At 35.4% G+C, this 15,538-nt stretch overlaps 1 protein-coding gene and 1 long non-coding RNA gene across 3 annotated transcripts; both read right to left on the reverse strand.

Moving 5' to 3' along the window:
* Nucleotides 1-109: 109 nt before the first annotated feature.
* On the reverse strand, nt 110-9,389 carry GPHR (Golgi pH regulator). Its single transcript, XM_088237452.1, has 7 exons — nt 9,237-9,389; nt 8,842-9,005; nt 5,652-5,758; nt 4,285-4,388; nt 2,142-2,263; nt 1,512-1,708; nt 110-457 (listed from the first exon to the last, which is right to left on the reverse strand). The coding sequence occupies exons 1-7, from the start codon at nt 9,276-9,278 to the stop codon at nt 267-269; spliced, it is 927 nt and encodes a 308-aa protein (XP_088093578.1). The 5' UTR covers nt 9,279-9,389; the 3' UTR covers nt 110-266.
* A 2,435-nt stretch (nt 9,390-11,824) lies between these two features.
* LOC148274197 (uncharacterized) lies at nt 11,825-13,711 on the reverse strand. 2 transcript variants are annotated; one of them, XR_015824357.1, is made up of 2 exons: nt 13,602-13,711; nt 11,825-13,356 (listed from the first exon to the last, which is right to left on the reverse strand). It is a non-coding gene; the product is annotated as an uncharacterized LOC148274197 (long non-coding RNA). The 2 variants fall into 2 exon arrangements; XR_015824356.1 differs by having other exon boundaries at nt 13,504-13,710.
* Nucleotides 13,712-15,538: the final 1,827 nt, after the last annotated feature.

The following is a 15,538-nucleotide window of genomic DNA, read 5'->3' on the forward strand; positions in this document are numbered from 1 at the left end:
TCAAGATCCTAAACAACCGAGGCCCGACGACCCAAATATTCTAGCAAAGAAATCTCCATCGGATATAATACATTTATGCCGTTTACATCAAAGTTTCTTTTTAAAATTATTTTTCTAGTTTGTTTAGTCATCTTTATAAAAAGCATTCGAGATATTTCTGTGATATCACATGAAAGCCTAGACTATTGCTCTAACACCTTCACAAAGAGGTTCTCTGTTTATGGAATATAAAAAATTTAAAGCATTTCACTACTTAATGAAGAGTTTCAACTCACTATGAATATCTTCCAGAGGCAGTACAGCGAGAAGAAGTAGCCGAGGCAGTTGAAATACTTTCCCTGAAGGGTCTGCGACCACTGGATCCTCTCCATCATGCTCCTCGCTCCGTGGACCTCAAGGAACAGTTGCCGGGCCAGCTCTTCCAGAGCCGATATCTCCGACTTCAACTGGCTTATATCTAGAAACAAACAACACTAATTTTCGCAGGTAGGTGGGTGATGATATATTGTGTGACCCTGGACGACAGCCACCTACTGACACGCCTTCTCACGGGAGAAGGCTGCACTCTTAAAGACCTGATTGTGACAAATGAAAAGGCTATATTCGTCGCCGTATATTGGGATAGCAGGATATGATCCTGGGATCCAAATTGCTCACTAGAAAATCTAAGACCATTATTTACAAAACTCTCCACATTGTATATAAACCGGTCATTGTATATGGTGCCGAATGCTGGGTTGTGACTAAAAGAGATGAAAATATGGTATTAGTATTCGAAAGAAAAATATTAAGGAAGATATTTGGTGCTGTCAACCAAAACGGAGTGTAGAGGAGACGGTTTAATCACGAATTAGAGGCACTGTATGGGGAACCCAACATTGCACAATTCATCAAAATAAGAAGATTACAATGGTTGGGCCATGTGCACAGAATTGATGATAACCGTACCCCAAAAAAGATTCTTTATACCACTCCAGAAGGCAGACGAAGCAGAGGCAGGCCAAAATTAAGGTGGCTGGATAATGTGGAAAGTCACATTAGAGCGATCGGCCGGACCAACTGGAGAAGAGCCGCGGGGTGCAGGGAAGAATGGAGACAAATTCTAGAGGAGGCCAGGGCCTACAACGGGCTGTAGCACCACTGATGATGATGATGATATGATCCAACCGGACACGTTAAGTAAGTAAGTAAGTTTTTTTCTTTTTTCTTATTTTTTCACATCCGCTCCTAAGTGGAGCATGTGGACACCATTAGACTCTATCGCTAGTTAGCGCTCTCGCCTCGTCCCACGTCAATCCCGCATTCCTTAGCTCCATCGAATAAAGCCGGAGGATTGTCATCGAAGGTCTTCCAGGATAGCGGGAGCTCGCAGGTGAGAAGAAGAGGCAAAGGGCCAAACGCCCACAGCGGACTCTACAGCCAATGATGATGATAGGAGTTCTAAACTGGCATTATATGAAAGTGGAATAATAGTTTTTTTCACCATCGATATATTATTCAAGCAGACTAACTTTCAGTGGAGTTGTTTCCCGCTACGCTGGCAACAAAAGACGTCCATAGACTACCGGCCGAGCCCTTGGGATATGGCTGTCTCGTTCCCACAGACTGCGCCTTGTGTATAGCTATTCTCTTCTTCTTTACGACTATCATGTCCATGGTCTGAAGCAGCTTTTTCTCTATGGAATGCACGTCCGACTGAGTGACAGGACTGAAAACAATAGACAATAATACGATTAGGTATTTAAACGAATATTTCAATATTCGAGCCATTCAATTTATTTATAAAATTTGGGAATCTTTAAGGGATTTATTTGAAGATAATTTAAGAGAATCTTCAAAAGAAATTATTTTAAAAAATTACTCAGAAAATTTCAGATAACATATTTTTAATATGTTCAAATGTTTGTAGACAAGGACTCAATGCCACCTTCTATGGAGATATCAAGATTGAGAGGTATTTAGAGATCGATCCATTTTTTAAAGTCTATATGTGGCCGCTTTCAAACTGTGCAACATCCCTATTCCACTTATGCTTGAACATCCATTTTCAATTCTTCCATCTGCTTACATTCATTATAAAAAATTAAAAAGTATTGTCAGGCATTGCCCAGTAAGTGTTTACAAAAATGTACATTTTTTACCGTATAAATATGGCCATAGAAGTATACGGATAGTTGACAGCACCGAAACCAGAGAGAATTGCCATCACTGTCACTCCAATCACCCCCACTCTAGATACACCTTGTTCCATGGACAATATCCCCTGTAAAACAAATCCTAATTGAATGACTATATTTCATATGGTATAAAAGTATCATTAGTATTTTATAGGGTTGCGTCGATACGCGCTTCTGCCGGTAACAATACTAATACCATTAACTGTTTTATCTTCCCGCTTGCAGAACCGGCCTGCCGATGGTAATGCCAGTAGGAAGAGCAATGTCTTTACTCAGCCGTATCTCTTCGGATATCGACACCTTTTATATTACAGGAAGAGAATGTTCAGAAAGGATAGCTTCCGTTTACTTTAGTTATTTATTTATTTCGATGGCTTACGCCTTTGACAAAGTATAAAATAATATTGAAAAACAATTATAATGAAACAAAACACCTGTACACAAGTATAGAAAATATAGATCCATGAAATAAAATCAGCAGAAAATAAGGAAATAATAAAGAATAGTTAAATATAAAAATTATAACATAGGAATGCAGAAAATTAACAATAAATAAAGGATTTGAATATAAAAAGTATTGAAGTAACAGAGGCGATGTATCATAGCATAAACAGTAACACAAGTATAACACTTAGTACATTTTTATAATTTAGAAAAGAAGTGATTAAAAAGTAATGATTTTAATTTGTATAAGATAAATCTAAGTTTCCATGTTTGTTTGATAATGTGGAACCGTGGAATAGGTGAGTATTTAGCATAGTTTGAACTATGCAAATCAACAGCAAAAGAAGTATTTTGTCTCGTCCCACGCTGTCTCATATAAAAATTTACACAATTCAAAAGTTCGGGACTGTCAAGAACATTATTGAATAACTTGAAAAGCAGCACTAAATCTAAAATCTGAAATAGTGTAAAATATTGAAATTTATTTCAACAGAGAGGAAAAAAATTTTGAGAAGGGAATATGGAAGTCTACGCATTTACAGGGCTTATGACCTGTCATTGGCTGGTTTAAGTGGCCACTTTACACACTGTGTAACATTCACCATTCTGCCCAAGTTTGAACATCCACATTTCCTCAACTCTTCCATCTGTTGACTTTTGTGAAGTAAAAGACAGGTCATAAGCCCTGTAAATGCCTAGACTTCCATATTCCCTTCTCAAATTTTTTTCCCTCTCTGTTGAAATAAATTTAAATATGAACAAATCCCTAGGGAGGAAATCCAGCCAGTCTGCAAGCATTTGGACATAATCAAACATTGTTGAATTACTACCTGGTAAAAGAAGAAGTATAAAAATTGAAAAATTGTTTTCAGGCGTTGCCTAGTAGGTGATTTGGTTCAGCCGGATGAATCTCACCCACGTGATAAAGGTTTCAGCTCTTTTACTTCACAAAAGTCAACAGATGGAAGAGTTGAGGAAATGTGGATGTTCAAACTTGGGCAGAATGGTGAATGTTACACAGTGTGTAAAGTGGCCACTTAAACCAGCCAATGACAGGTCATAAGCCCTGTAAATGCCTAGACTTCCATATTCCCTTTTCAAAAATTTTTCCCTCTCTGTTGAAATAAATTTAAATATGAACAACTCCCTAGGGAGGAAATCCAGCCAGTCTGCAAGCATTTGGACATAATCAAACATTGTTAAAATATTAAACTTTGTAACTGTACTGTATGTTTCCTGAATAAAAGAAAATAAAATAAAATAAAATACCATTGTATCTTTCTACTTTCTTTTCTAATAATTTTCTTTGCATAAATATGTCCTAAGAATGCCCATTGGGCATATATATAAATAATTAAATAAGAAAAGCAGATTTAAATAGCTCCCTTTTTCATGAATAGCGAATACTTTTATCATTATTTTCTTATTTTTATTGACCAAAAAATCATGTACTAACATAAAAAAATATTTTTTATTCTTTGATATCTATCGTATCCTTCCAGTATCCATTATTAAAATAAGATGTATACCCACACAGGCCATGCCTTTGTGGGATTTGTTTTAATGTTTATGTAATAGTTTTTTTGTATTTATAACTTATGTGTACCTATTGTAAAATGCAAAGAAAAAATTATAATAAAACAATTGGAATAAAAAATCATACCTGCTTAGGGCTGAGTATCGGAAAGGGATCCCCAATCTTCCAGAAGAAGTAAAGATATATGAACCACACCAGTAATGTCATCGGGCGGATGAAGTTAGGCCGAACTAGAATGAACATAGAGTATAGATATATGTAGAGATCTAAATGTTACATTTTTTTTTTTGCACCACAACAGGCCAGGAGGCCTTATTAAGGTGGTGAATTACATCACAGAGCACCCAGGCTTGAGAAAAATCACATTTTTAATTTTTGTGTTCTCACCGGGAATCGAACCCGGAACCTTCCGTGCGTGAGTCAAGCGTCTTGACCACTACACCACGGAGGCCGCCAATGTTAGCTTCCTTGTCGTAAAATGAATGTATTGCGCTAACTTAATATGTTACAATTTGTATTTCCCACTCCGCTGTTACTCTGCTGTAGTCTCCATGTGTTTTTCCCCACCATTTTAATAATCAATTTTAACAACAACAACAACAACAAACCATCACACCGTTTCCCCGTAAGAACGCCACATCACTCTATCTTTGCATACAGATCTCGCTTCCTCTACATTCATACATCTTCTCATGCACGCGCGCCGATTATTCCGACTTTTGACATGTCCATCTTCAAGTTTTTGTTGGATTTGGTAATGACATGTCTTTCTCGGTCTTCCTCTATTTCTGCATCTCTATACTCACTCTATACTCATAACTTTTCTTACTCTTTCAATCAGTATTCTTCCATACATTTTGCCAACAGCGCTCAAAAAGCTGATTGCTCTATAATTTCCGCATTCCACCCTTGAGCCTTTTCCTTTGTATAGGGGCATAACAACAGCCCTTCTACAGTCTGGATTTTAACAGTGTTTTACTTTTTACTAAATTTTAACAGTGTTTACTAAATATTAAATCAAGCACATTTGGAGCTAATATGTTAAGTCTTTTTATCATGTTGTTCTTGTAAATGTCTATAAAACCGGTCGGTAAAAATAAGTCCAGTATTTTTGTCACGTTGTTCTTTTAAATGTCTATTAAACCTGTCCGTAAAAAAAATAAGTGTCTACAAACTGATAAACTTCATTCTGTTTTCAATGCTAAGGCCATTAATATCTGTACCTCAGAGGCAGACGGATGCAAATCCAGAATTTGATGAAATGACATTACGATTTTCGGATCCAGTTTATGATCATGTCCATTGATTTTGAAGAAATGTAAGTCTAATAATAAAAGAACCAATGTATTAAGATACTGAAAATACAGATAAATACTATAAATGATTAGAAACCTCTTAGAGAAAGTAGATTCTTTAGGCTCTTGTTGAACATTTGACGTTTGGATTTGCATCCGTCTGCCTCTGAGGTACAGATATTATAAATAAATACTCACTCAGTCTAATGTTACTCAAACAGAAGTAGGCGATGTAGAAGGGGATGACCGCGATCACCATAACCAGCATCAGGTAGAGGCCCAGGTGCCAGTGGAAATAGCGGGAGCTGGAACCAATCATCATTACTTGCGTCTCAATTTGTTGCGACAGAGAGGGAAAATGGAAGTCTAGGCATTGACAGGGCTGGTTTAGCATTCACCTTTCTGCCCGTGTTTAAACATCCACATATCCTCAACTCTTCCGTCAGTTGACTTTTGTGGCCCTAAGAGTGTTCAATATCCCAGATGAACATATTAAGTTCTCCGAAACAAAAGCCGTTTTCGGGAAAAGTGTACAAGTTTGGATTTTGTCTAAGGGAAGAGACCATTGCAGGAGACTGCTGCGAGACATTGCATAGATTTATATTTAAATCTACAATCTACTTCCACTATCTATTAAAACCATTATTAAAGAGAAAATGTTCAAAAAGGCTATAAAAAATGGATAGTAGAGCTAGGTAGAAGTAAAATAAATTGTCTCATTTGCCCAAACCAATATTGAATCAACTGCTACACAAGTGTAGAGCTTATGTTAGGTTTTTGTTCTTTCATTATGCGTTGAGTAATATAAATAATATAGATGTACATACATTAATTATAAACATAAATACGTAGTGTTTAAAACTGTCTGAAAATTGTATTAATTATCTCTGTTTATTAAGTTAGTCTTCTTTGTTTACTCGTATTTTCAAACATAATTTTTTTTTTTTTAAAAGTGTATCGCTAAGTCTCCTCGGCACGGGTAACCCCAGTGAGGTCACATTACTTTTATTATTAATTATAGTTTGTAAGAGAAAAATATGAATAAATAAACAAAAATAAATATATAGTACTATTAGGCGTGTTGTCCAGATGTTTTTTAAAATTTATGTTTGTGTTATAATTTATATTTGTAGTATTCTTTAATAATACGCATGCTTCCACTTTCCATTATGTTGTATCCTTATAGAGCTAGGGATATGTTTTTTTTTGTAACATTTATTTAATAAACGCCCAGAGGGCTCTTACAATATACAGTGGCGCCTCACACAACGAACTTAATTCGTTCCAGGAGCAAGATCGTTATGCGAAAAGTTCGTTATGTGAAACGCGTTTTCCCATAACAATACATGTTAAAAAAAATAATTCGTTCTGTAGCATAAAATATGGTAAGATGACATAAAAAAAAGATAAATTTTTTGTTATTATTTTTATTTAGATACATCTAAAAACATAATGAAAAAAACACACATTTTTTAATTTTAAGAAATAATCGAATCTTGCACATCTTCATCCATTTTCCGCTTTTTGGCCGATGGTGCAGTGAAAAACCTGTCCAAAGTCGTTTGTTTCTCTCTTTTCTTCAACATCTGCCGGAAATAACGGACAAGAGTATCGGAGTACAGGTCGTTGATCCTGTTTGCTTCAGCGGAATCCGGATAGTGGGCATTGGTAAACTCCTGAACTGCTTTCCATTTGACCAGGATGTTCTTGATGTCAGCAGTTGGAATTGGTTGATTGTTTGATTGTTGCTCCTCGTTATCAGATGACGCTTCCCTTTGAGCATTGTCCTGTTGTTGGGCCAGAAGTGTTTGGAGCTCTTCAGTTGTCAGCTCTTCTTTGTGTTCCTCAATAAGCTCCTCTACATCCTCTTCCTCTACCTCTAATTCCAACCTTTGGGCCACTGTGATGATGTCCTTCACCACTTCTGTGTCATCAACTACTGCTTCTTCCTGAATCCTCTATTCTAATCTAACGACTGCCTGCGCGGGAGGATGCAATTAATCGGCAGTGATCGTAGAAGATCGGGCGACTTCGTTGTAATGATGAACGATTGCTGCGACACGTGCGTAAGTTAAGCGTACTGCTCAGTGACTAACGACTGCCTGCGCGGAAGGATGCAATAAATCGGCAGTGATCGTGTGAAGTGGGCGACTTCGTTGTGTGAAGCGAAGTTCGTTGTATGAATCGTGAAATGAACGAAAAGGAAGTTCGTTGTGTGCAGCGTTCGCTGTGCGAGGCGTTCGTTATGCGAGGCACCACTGTACAGTTAAAAGTACATATAAATATTATGGAAAAAACAAAAATAAACTCACAACTATTACACTTAACATGTAATTAATTTTTTAAAAAAGAAAAAGGAAATAAAGTGAAGATGAATGGAGATACACATTAAATAGGGGAGAATTGAGGGGATGGCCATCGATGGGTAGGATAGCTAATTTGATAGCAGCAGGAGTGGTGTGGAGCGAGTCCAACAGCTCAGCATAATTATCAGCTGTTCTGTGGATGCTCACTAGGGGAGGGAGAATGGTGGGTGAAGTTTGTCCTATTGTACTAACGCTGGAATATGTGTCGGAGTCTGGGGGTCCTTGTGGGTACAGGAAAGTTTATTAGGGACAGTAATTTTGGGCAATCTATTATGGTACATGCCACTTTGTGCATGAGAGTGAGGTCAGCAATTGTCCTTCTGGTGGAGAGTAATAGTAACCTCAACTCAGACATCAAATTAGTATCTTTTAATGAATAAATAAATCATTATTATTCCCTATCCGCACCTAATGGTGCATAGGGCACCAATCGCAGCATATCTCGATCATTTTTTGTTACATGAAGGTAAGATGGTAAGGCGGCCTCCGTGGTGTAGTGGCCAAGACGCTTGACTCACTCACGGAAGGTTCCGGGTTCGATTCCCAGTGAAAACACACTAATTCAATGTGATTTTTCTCAAGCCTGGGTGTTTTGTGATGTAATTCACCACTGTAATTGGGCCTCCTGGCCTGTTGTGGTGCACAAAAAAAACTAAATAAGATGATCAGTCTTACGCTTCAGGTACCAGTCAATATTCTAGTGTAAAAACCCCTTTTTAAATAATTATTTCATGTCAACCATGTCGAATCGAATCGAATCGGAATCGAACCCGAGACCTCTTGCGTGGTAGGCAAACGCGCTGACCATTACACCATGAGGCTGACGAATAAATAAATTTTAAAAAAGAGCTGAAACCTTTATCATGTGGGTGAGATTCATACGGCTGAACAGAAATGCTTCCAATCATAATCGCTAACCAAGGAGAGTACTTTAAAGAAGAATTATTCCAATTTGATGTAAGCTTTAATGCTTTATTTGCAATAAAGTTTTCATCGGATTTTTTAAACAAACCCGAGGTTACCTGCTGTCGAGATAGCCGATGATCTCGAATATGATGAGTTCGAACATCGTGCAGCTCAGGGCGAAGGTGATGGAGAATATTAGTTGGACCAGGGAATGATGGACCTCATAATCTCGGAACAGTTGCTTGACGAAGAAAACCCAGCCGCCGATGAAGAAAAATATCTGAAAAAATAATTCAATTATGAAAAAAAAAATTGGTTCAGCCGGATAAATCTCACCCACATTATGAAGGTTTTAAAGTCTGCTTAAAGATGCACTATGCACCATTAAGTAAGAAAAATTCGATGATATGTTTACGAAATTTAATGTTAAAAAACTATGTTTTTCACAATTTGCAGAAAGTTTATTTAAACTCTTTAGAGCTAAAAACAATACATAGACTTAAAATCTTACCTGGGATATCAGAATAATCAGAGTATCTTCTATAAATCCCATCGTGCATTGTTTATTTTAGATTGTATTTAAAAATAAACTATATGAGACAATATTATTTTTAAAATTAACTGACGTGGGAAATGTCAACTTGACGTTTACCGGTTTTTAAGTACCATAAACAATTGTGCAAAATTTAAATTCCTGTACCATAAACAATAACCGAAACATTTATTAGGCTTAGTACCTACCGCCAGAGTTGTAAACTCCACCGATTTTGGGAGCAATCTATCGAATTCGATGGTAATTACACTAATTTTTAAATATCTTGAACAATTGGCTATTTTCGTGACAGCTAACAGCAGCCACCCCTTCCCTTCACTGCTCACCACGATTTTTGAACTGTTTTGTCAAAAAACAGTTTTTAGCGTAGCTCGGTAAAATCGTGGCTCTCCCGGCTCCCCACGAAAATAAAAAAATCAAGGCAAAATAGTGTAAATGAAAAAAAAAAAATTGGTAGACTGGCTCGTCAAGTAACAGTTTAGTGTTTTTTTGTGAAAGTGTTCCAGCTAATAAACAACGAATCTATCGATGTTAGCTTGATAGAAGTTAACAACGCTGCCTACCACTGAACAACAAACCATGACGCAGTTTTTGCGTTGGGGTGGGTAGGCAGAGAGAATAGACCGCCATATCACTCTATCGTCAATGACAGACCTCGCTTCCTCTACATTCATTCATCATCGCATGCACGCGCGCCGATTATTCGGACTTTTGAAGAAGCTAAGAGTATATGCCATGATAGACGTGTGTGGTGGTCCATTCTCTCTGCCTACCCCTACTGTGTAATGGTAGTAGTAGTAATAATGTACCATATTTGAAAAAGTTCTCCAGGCGTTTATGTGAATAAAATAAATAAATAAATGTGCTCGAGCCGATAAAAAATAGTTTTATTTGTGAATTAGAACCAGAATCCCGGATGACCAATTTCAACTCGACTTAATGGCTGTTTCCAGGTAAAAATTCTGAAAAGGAAATCAAGTGGAGAAACGTCAGCCTCGAAGTGAAGTGGTTAGTGTGTTCACCTATCATGCTTGAGGTCCTGGGCTTGATTAAACTGCAATAGTTAATTCTTTTGAAATGCGTGATGGTTTGTATGCGTTTCGATAGCGAGCAAAATTATCCCGTTTCGATCGCCAGCTCCTTTGAGCTTGAGAAAAAAACTATTGAGAAAGTGGATGATATGAAGTATTTAGGTATTATATTAGACTCAAAATTAACTATGAATGCTACCTTTGAGCATGTTTTTATAAATATTATTTCTAGGTAGATTGAGAAATAAATTAGATAGAAATACTGCAGAACTCATATATAAAACTATAATCATTCCACATATAGATTACTGCTCAACAGTAGTATTTATATTTGATTTAGTAATGTATCCATAATAAAACAAGTTTATTAGATTATAATTCTACTTTATTTTTTATTAAATATGCAAAGGGTATATTGTGACGCGTTTCATCTAGTTAGGACATTTTCAAACAAACTAACTAAATATTTACAAAGTTTCCTTACATACTAAAAATAATTACTGTTTTATGTTTGTGGATTTCTATGCAAGCCAAAATAAGTAGAGTAATTAAAAATCAATTAGGGTATACTGGATATATTTTGGTTATATTGGGGAAAACCTTCCATTATTTAAAAATATTTGTATAACTTTAAAATTAATATAATAATAATGTAAATATTGATTTAATTTATAAAGGTTTATTTTGAAAAATATTGTTGATACTCTATGTTGGTGTTTTATACAGGTTTCATTATATAACTAAGATTTATGTTCAATGTCAACTAAGGTCAAAATGAATTTTGTCACAATATACCCTTTGTATATTTTATAAAAAATAAAGTAGAATTATAATCCAATAAACTTGTTTTATTTGGATAGGTACATTACCAAATTAAATATGGAATTCTACCAATTGTCTGCATACACAATAAATGAAAACATTATTGAGAAGGGCATATGGAAGTCTAGGCATGTACAGGGCTTATGACCTGTCATTGGCTGGTTTAAGTGGCCACTTTATACACTGTGTAACATTCACTATTCTGCCCATGTTTCAGCTCTTTTACTTCACAAAAGTCAACAGATGGAAGAGTTGGGGAAATGTGAATGTTCAAACATGGGCAGAATGGTGAATGTTACAGTGTGTGAAGTGGCCACTTAAACCAGCCAATGACAGGTCATAAGCCCTGTAAATGCTTAGACTTTTGTTTCCCTTCTCAATAATGTTTTCCCTCTCTGTTGAAATAAATTTAAATATTTTTTAATAAATTAAGGGGCGTGTTAAATATATCAATAGATGAAAAAAAACATAGTTAGAGCAAGGATGATAGAGGAAAGAGTGTTGTGCATAGTTAGTGCTACAGACTGGCAGATGGAATAAATAGTTATTTCTTGTGACGCGTCATAGTATAATATATAATATGGTATTGTAATATAAGCCAACTTAAGAAATGAAAATATTTCAAGACGTCTGAGTCATGGCAATCGACATAATACAATAATATTGCTACAAATATCAATGAAACTTCTTGGCTTAATTTGATATTTCTTTATTGACAAAAACACAAATAGAACAAGGTCAGCACAAATAAATATCCAGTGCCACTAAGAAATGTCAGTAGAAAAACTCAATATATCAATAAATAATTACTTAACTAAACAAAAGTTAAAACTTATTTAGTGAGGGAACTAAATTATTTTGGATTATTATTAATAACAGCTTCTTGGATTTCAAAATTCATTATAAAATTATTGAGTATGAGTTAACTTATGTTTTTTTAATGTCGACCTTGCCCTGCAGGCGAACTCACATTGGTCACACTTAAAATGCATCTCTTTGGAGTGCGTTTGAAGATGCGTACTCATAGAGTAGCTATGACTGCAGGAAAAGTCACAGAACTTGCAAATGAATGGCTTGAGACCGGTGTGCGTACGCTCGTGCAAAGTCAGCGAGGCCTGCCATTTTGTTTTAAAATCGCACAGTTTGCAAAAGTAATTAGGTTCTTTGTGCGAATTTATATGTTTCTGCAGATTGCGCTTGTTTTTGCCAACGTAATCGCACAATTCGCAAGGATAATCGCGCTTTGACTCGTGCGTTTCTTTGTGCTGTTTTAAATTTTGCTTTTTTCCCGTTGAGTAATCACACATGTCACATTTGAACGGTTTCACCCCGCTGTGGGTGATTTTATGAAGTCTCAAGCTGGATAGCAATCGTGCGGTGTAGTCGCACTCATCGCACGCGTACGGCTTCACATCATCGTGCTTCATCTTGTGCATTTTTAACGCCCACTTACTTCTAGCGACGAAATCGCAAGCATCGCACGGGAAATCTCTTCTGTCGGTGTGCGTGGCTTTATGATACGTCAAAGTGCTCAGTTGACGAGTGGTGAAGGGGCAAATGTCGCAAGAAAATGGCCGCTCGTCGGTATGCTTCAATTCGTGAACTTTGAGGTTTCTCAACTGTCGGCATTTGTAATTACAAGTCTGGCAAGAAAACTGTTCGGAAGAATGCGTCAGTTTGTGCGTTTTAAGACTACTCAATCTGTAAGTTGAATAAGAACACGTATCGCAAAAATGCGTGTTGTCTTTTTTAAGTTTAATTCTTTTCGCATCGTGGACGACATTGTGTCGTTTTAAACTGCTCAACTTTTTAAAACTTACAGAACAAATCTTACAAGTGAATGATTCTGTATTTGGTATTTCATTATGAGTTTTGTTTTCAATTTCTTCTTTTATATTGACTTCTGTAACGTCGATCTTTTCTTCAAAATCAGAACAAGTATTTTCAATGTATTCTTCCTTGATTTCAAGTGCCGGGCATTCAATTATTTCTATTTTTATAGGCACATCGAAGCCATTTTGATCCGTGCCCTTTTCTACGTCCATTTTTAATTATTTAATTATGAATTAAATCAGCCTTTATCTCGTTAGGTTTATATAAAACCAATACAGATCTAACTATACGGAATGCCTTCGTATTGCAAATACTTCATTTATGTAATAAATGGTGTTTTCCAGGATAGAAAGCCACCTGCGTGTGTTTCATTCTTAACTCACAACGGAAACCTGAAACACAAAATTTTGTATATTAAATATTTTAATAAAAAATATAAGAATTAAAATCACAACTATTACAAAAAAAGATAATTAAAACTTGTATATTTGCCAAAATTGATCCGCACTATTCACATGCATGATCTACTTTCGATTTACCTTTCTAAATTCATTCCAGTAATTAAAAAGTGTTTTTTTTTTTGTTATTATTTATTTTGTGGTCATAAAAGCTGATTATTGATATTTAACAAGCTTACATTTGATATTAAATATGTTGTTTTTACTATTTATTTTGTTTACTTTTAGCCGAAGCTCGGAGCTTGGATAGACAGAATACATAGATGAAAAACATACAAGATATCGATTGACAGCTGTCACTTTTCGCATTTTGTTCATGTCTTACACCATAGACTATAAATGCTAATATTTATGTGTATGTTATGAGTTTTGAATTATGAATCAAAAGAAGAATCAAATAATAATAGTAAGAACAATATTTTTTATTTATCATTTCCCAATTAGCACCCAGCAGTGCATAGACCACATAGTTGGTACTACAATTGTAGCTATCAAGATCAATTTTATTTCATGGAAGGTTAGGTGCGATCAGTCTTACGCTTTAGATTCCCTTCCTCTCTGCGAGGAATCGAACCAAGGACCTCAAGCATAGTGGATGAACGTGTTAACCTCTACCCTACAAGGCAGACATATCTTTACCCGAATTCCCTTTTTAGGGTTTTTACCTGAGAGTAGCCGTCGAGTCCAAAACACTGATCCAGGGTTCCGGTTATATTTCGCTCAAAGAACTGTATTCTACATCCACCTGAAAAATGACATTTTAATTTATAAAATGTCCAAATCTTTCTAGTCAAATCCTCTTTGGGGGTTAAAATAAATCTATTAATTTGTATGAATCGAAAACTATTTTGAGAAAGGAAAATGGAAGTCTGGGTATTTACAAAACAAACACTTGAAGATAGACATGTCGAAAGTAGCAATAATCAGCGCGCGTACATGATAAGAATTAATGCGGAGGAAGCGAGATCTGTATGCAAAGATAGACTGAAATGGGATTTTATCCATTCTGCCTGATCCTACAGGGAAACGGCCATATATTGTTTTGTATGAAAAATATTATAGTTACCCGACATCAATAATCACAGGACTTTTAGTAATTATGGTAAAATTTAAAAAAAACTGTTGCGGATATCTTAATCAAACTTCTATGGTCTTCTCCCTTTCCCTCTCTCTAGCTCTGTTATAGCTCCTATCGGATATACATATCCGGTGGCTTCCAAAAAGAATTTCAACCTTTTAAATTAAAAAAAAATCATTTCGACAAATTGTTCGTGTCCAATCAATTTAATCTCATTACTGGGATTAAATTGATTGGACCACTTACGTGAAAAATTCACTTCCCTCTACCCAATGAAATGCGTAGAGTACGTACTTTTAGATTACCTTATTTATTTATTATTTTTATTTTTTATTTTTGTCTTAAAATAGTACAAACATAATAAATGAATGTCCTTTTATTAACTTATATCTAATTATTATTAAAACACATACAATATTATTAACATTTCTAAACAATATACGTACACTTAAAAAGAAAACTTCTATAAAGCTAACACGAATAAAATTACTTTTTAAAAACTAACTTATTCGCTAAACACATGTTTTTAAAACTGACATTTAAATGAAATAATATTTTTTTGCTCTCTTATTTCTAATGGTATTTCCTTATAATATAACTGTACAGCTCGGTGCATCAACGAGTTCTGTGTATTTGTTTTCCTACGACCTTCTTATTTACCATTTACCAGATTACAGAGCGCTCCCTTGGACAGCTTTTCTCGTTTGGCAATGAGAAATATTTACTTGTACGTGGACACTGCCAAGGAGACTAAATCCTCAATGCTATGTGCGGTAAGTGGTGGCAAGCTGCAGCATTTTTATAAAAAATATTCGAATTTATCATATATAAACCAAAATGAAACCCAATGAACTTAAAACTATAAAAACGAATATATCCATAAATAAATTCAAAGTAAATCTAAATATTTTTTTTGAACAAGTGTAAAAACTGCATTAAACTTTAATTGAATGGTGTAATAACGTATATTTACATATAAGTTATTAATTTTAAAAGACTTGGTACACTTCCACTTATTTATTTTGACCAATTAGCGCT

This window comes from Micrasema longulum, unplaced genomic scaffold (assembly GCF_059751315.1).
Source record: "Micrasema longulum isolate JH-2025_06_02 unplaced genomic scaffold, ASM5975131v1 h1tg001724l, whole genome shotgun sequence".
Taxonomy (NCBI): domain Eukaryota; kingdom Metazoa; phylum Arthropoda; class Insecta; order Trichoptera; family Brachycentridae; genus Micrasema; species Micrasema longulum.

Excerpts from the sequence above, each read along its gene's own strand:
- GPHR (XM_088237452.1), bottom strand. The coding sequence starts at position 9,278 with ATGGGATTTATAGAAGATACTCTGATTATTCTGATATCCCAG. Across the intron at positions 4,389-5,651 it reads TTTGAGTAACATTAGACTGA|TTCGGCCTAACTTCATCCGC; the intron begins GTGAGTATTTAT and ends TGTTCATTCTAG. Across the intron at positions 1,709-2,141 it reads TCTATGGCCATATTTATACG|TCCTGTCACTCAGTCGGACG; the intron begins GTAAAAAATGTA and ends TATTGTTTTCAG.